Raw genomic sequence first — 4,423 nt, forward strand, 5'->3', positions numbered from 1 at the left:
GAGTTATAAAACTACATCTGCATGAAGAGTTAAGGGCAGACGGGGAGTATTTTCTGGGCTGCGATATTGATTAGTCATATAAATGTAGAAGATTCTTAAAAGAATTGGCATGGCATCAAGATTGAGGCTTGAGTCACACTTAAGGTCTGGTATCTTCTGCCAAAATTGGGAAAACTACTACACCACTGTCATATTACCTAATCTGAGTGGTAGTTTGGAAATACAAGGTCTTCGGGGATAGCTGAGCACCAACTATTCAATTGTAAATGCGTCCCCAAATATGCCTGGCGTCCTGTCTCATCCTCTTGCTCCCAGTTGACTCTGGAAAGCAAATACAGTGTGAACAATAGAGTCCTATAATGTCCAGGTGTAGGACTGACCTTTGTATCATTGTTAATCCTTGTCCTCTCTTTTCAGAGACGAGACATTAAGTTGAAACTGCATGAAAACCTTTCCTGAGCCACAGGGCTGGGCAGCTTTTCCTTCTTTGCAAATCCAAAGGATTTAGCAGGATTTTCCCCTTCTCAAATGCCGCCCCCCTCCTCTGACCTTCACAGCTTCCCAACATTAGGGAAAGGCAGGAAGTTTTCCCTGTGGTTATTTTTTTGTGACGACATGATGGGGCAGGTTGATCAATGGGGGAAAACCCACGTTAGAACACGCCTTCTGTGTACATTCCCAATATTTGCTATAAGTAGGGCCATCCCAGACCCAGGCTGCTACCAGAACCCAGCAGCACTCCTAGCACACTGGGTACCCAGCACTGGGCAGATCTATTCCCTGAGCTGAAAATGATGGACAGTGGCAAGAATTTGCTCTTGGCTGCTTTGATGTCAGTGCTGCTACTCCACCTGTGCAGCAAGTCAGAAGGTGAGTATCACTCTTTCTGCTAACGCAGGAGGAAGAACTATTTTCATTTTCCACTAAGCCTTGAGCTCACCCGGGGGGTCCCCAAAGAATGGGAGCCTGTTAGAAAGTCTTCAGAAGTGATGGGAGTTGTCAGCTCATTGGCGAGTGAGGAGGGAAAGGTTGCTGCTGACTGGGCTTTTCTCTCTGCTGGCAATCCCAGCAGATTTGGAGGTGGGTGGGTGGGCTCTTAGAGACCCCCAAGCTCTGCAACAAGGCCAAAGTGCTATTTCTGGGAGTGATGTAAATTGGGTAACATTACCAGTAAATGGGGTCAATTCAGAAATGTGGGGAACACTCCCACCTTCCCAACTTTCTCACCTCTCAGCTAAATAGTAAAGATCCAAACTCACCCTTTAAGGGCAGATGATGGGACCTGTCTTCTCCATCCTTACGCGGCTTTGGGGCCATCTTTTGCCAACTTGGAGACAACATTTCTTCCTTACCGTATAGCAGGTTATAATTTAACCGGGGGGGGGGGGGAATGTCCAAGAATTGCTTTTTGACTGTCAGAGCACATGACGTCTAATGACAGGTGCATCCCTGAAAATGTGCGTGTTGAACTTTTATGATCAAAATAAAACATTAAAATAATAAATTAAATTAAAATATTTCCATTAATATTACACTTTCAATTGCAGCCCGGATAAGCAGCTCCTATAAATCACATTTTCCTTTATAACTTCTTGCCGTTCCCCTCCTCTTAGTACCCAGTGGCCAGATAATAGATTAAGATCTCCATACTTCTTCATTTTCTGAATTTGGAAGCTTATCTATAAGAGTTTCTTCAAGTGGGAGGTACTCATATTCTTGAGTGATTATAGTGAACTTAAAATAAAACACTGTCCATTTGTGTTTCTTAGTAAAGATATTCCTTTCGTTGGAGATCACGTGCTTCTAGACTTTCGAACCAAAATTGCTCAGCACATAAACCATTTTTTTTTTTTTTTTAAAGAGAGCTGGGAGCTACGTTAAATCAGGTCTCAAAGCCATTGGAACTCTTTCTCTAAATAGTTTATTTAGCATCTACAACTCCAACTCCAAGTAGTTCTGTAATACTATCACAAGATACGTTCATTCATGTGGACTCAATACTTGCAATTTCTTTTTAGCAGCAAGCAGCTTTGACTGCTGCCTTCGGTACACAGAACGCATCCTTCATCCCAGATTTATCGTGGGCTTCACGCAGCAGCTGTCCAATGAAGCTTGTGATATCAATGCAATCATGTAAGTTACCAACTGACTTGAATTCAATTGTATCAATTGAGTCTCAAAACATGTTTCGAGTCTCAAAACATGTTTGCTTTTTTTGGAGTTGCATTCAGAAATAACCCATGTGGCAAAGACACGTTTGTTTTGATAGGGCATATGTACTTCAAAGTTTAAATAGGACAGGACTAAGGTGAAAGCTTGGTTTTTTTTAGAAAAAGAACAGAGTCGAGGGCAAAAACCGCTTTCTAAGATAAACTTGTAAGCACCTAACGCGTTAGCTCATGAAAATATGGAAGACATCAATTTGGAAATGAGCATCTTCCACCAGGGAATGGTTGGGGCTTTTATATTTTCACATATAATATTCTTGATTCATATAGGATATTATACTTCGGAATGATATAAATTAGTCAGATATACTCATGTTTAGTGTAACCACCGGCAACAAAATTAAATCATTCTAAGACTGTTTTCCAGCCATTGTTCAACCATTTGTTCAGTTGCAGAGAAAGTAGGAGAGAGTCCCTTTCATTTCTTGCATCAAGCTTTATCAGAAATATTTTTTTTTTTTTTGGTATTTTGTTTCACCTCTGAAATAACTAACATGCTTAGTGGGTAGAGCAGGCAGCTGGAATACAAAATTTCCATTGGGTGTTCTGTGACATAGCCGTTCAAAACTTTTGAAGCACAAATAAAATTTTCTGGTTTTTTTGTTTTTTGTTTTTTTATAGCTTTTACACAAAGAAAAAATTCGCTGTGTGCGCAGATCCAAAGAAGAACTGGGTGAAACAGGCTGTGCATATCCTCAGGTATGAGATATTTACCATCAGTCCCTCTCCAAATGTCTGGGGCAAAGGTCAAGTGCAGAGTAGTGGATCATAGACTCGCTGGGACCCTTCCACCTAAGCACTGTAGAATTTTAAAGGGGAAATTTGAGTTGGACCATAAAACAAAAATTCATTTTTTTCCACTTACATCCTTTTTATTTTTTTTAATTTAGTGAGTTTTACGAGATGTGTTAGTCCCCCATGCATTTAATAGTCACAAGCTTCTTCATTTTGGTGCAAAGATGCCTCCTATTTATAGAATTTACAGACCGCATGATATTTCTTTGTTAAAAACTAAAAAAATAAAGAGTCGACCAGAGATCAATATTCTGATTTCCATTGATTATAATGGAGAGTAACATTTTATCAACATGAACAGAAGCCACCTAATCCAAAGGTGCCATAGACACTGAATTTAAAGATGCAACCTAAGCGCTCAATCCTGTTTCCATCTCTAGCCAGCTCACTTGTGTTGGGCAGGGCCCTTCCTCTCTGAACCTTGATTTCCTCATCTGGACTCTGAGCTGCTGGCACCCTGAGATTAATGAGAAGTAATGTTTAGGTACAAAAGGCACTCCTACCAGCCAGTCCACCCTGTCTTTGCTTATTGTTTTCTTCTCTTCCTCTTGACAGCCAAAGAGTCAAGAAGATGTAAAAACTGATGCTCTCTGCGAAGGAATTGGACAGAGCCCAAGAACAAAAGAATCTAGCTGGAGTTGGCAGTTGAGAGTTTAGCACTTACCTGATTTGTGCCTCCTTGGACTTGTCCAATTGATGACGTTGATACATATTGCATCATAGTTTGCTTTGTTAAGCATCACATTAGAGTCAAACTCTATTTTATGTTATTTATATCTATGTTTTTGTGTGTGTGTGTGTTGCTATTTAATACTAATTTCCTATAAGCTATTTGGTTTAGTATGAATGTGTAGAGGAATGAGGTTATATAGCCTTTCTTGTAAGCTGCAAGCTATTTGTAAAAAAAACTATTTAACATTCTTCTGTCTACATAGGTTTGTTTCTTAAACTGTTGTAATTAACCTGTAAAAGAGAAAAATGATGATTAAAAATAAATATTGAAAATAACAGAATGAAATAAAAATTATTTGTTGATAGAGTTATATAACACTAAGATATATATTAAAATATTTTTAAAATATTTAAAGGCATGGTAAATACCAAAATTGGGGGTGGGGAGGAATCGTATTTCCCCACTTACTCCTGCCTGGTTGTTCTTCTTAACTCTGTTCCTCATGGTCCTGGCTTTCATTCTATACGAATTATAATGAAAAGGTGCTTTATTTTATTTTTTTATTCAAAGTCATCCAAACCAAAAATTAGAAAAATCCTAAATCTGAGATCTATAGCTCAGTGTTTACTGATGTAAAACTTTTCAAAATAAAAAAGTGTACCCATAAACTTTGAGACTACAGGGATATAACAACTACTTCGAAAACACCCTGAGAAATTCCTTTGTC

At 38.9% G+C, this 4,423-nt stretch overlaps 1 protein-coding gene across 2 annotated transcripts; it reads left to right on the plus strand.

The window, feature by feature from the left end:
- Positions 1-709: 709 nt before the first annotated feature.
- Positions 710-4,021, plus strand: CCL20 (C-C motif chemokine ligand 20). 2 transcript variants are annotated; one of them, XM_045475164.1, is made up of 4 exons: positions 710-870; positions 2,019-2,133; positions 2,850-2,927; positions 3,579-4,021. In XM_045475164.1, the coding sequence occupies exons 1-4, from the start codon at positions 792-794 to the stop codon at positions 3,598-3,600; spliced, it is 294 nt and encodes a 97-aa protein (XP_045331120.1). In that variant the 5' UTR covers positions 710-791; the 3' UTR covers positions 3,601-4,021. The 2 variants fall into 2 exon arrangements, with proteins under 2 accessions (XP_045331120.1, XP_045331121.1); XM_045475165.1 differs by having other exon boundaries at positions 2,022-2,133.
- Positions 4,022-4,423: the final 402 nt, after the last annotated feature.

Source organism: Leopardus geoffroyi, chromosome C1 (assembly GCF_018350155.1).
Source record: "Leopardus geoffroyi isolate Oge1 chromosome C1, O.geoffroyi_Oge1_pat1.0, whole genome shotgun sequence".
NCBI classification, from domain to species: Eukaryota; Metazoa; Chordata; class Mammalia; order Carnivora; family Felidae; genus Leopardus; species Leopardus geoffroyi.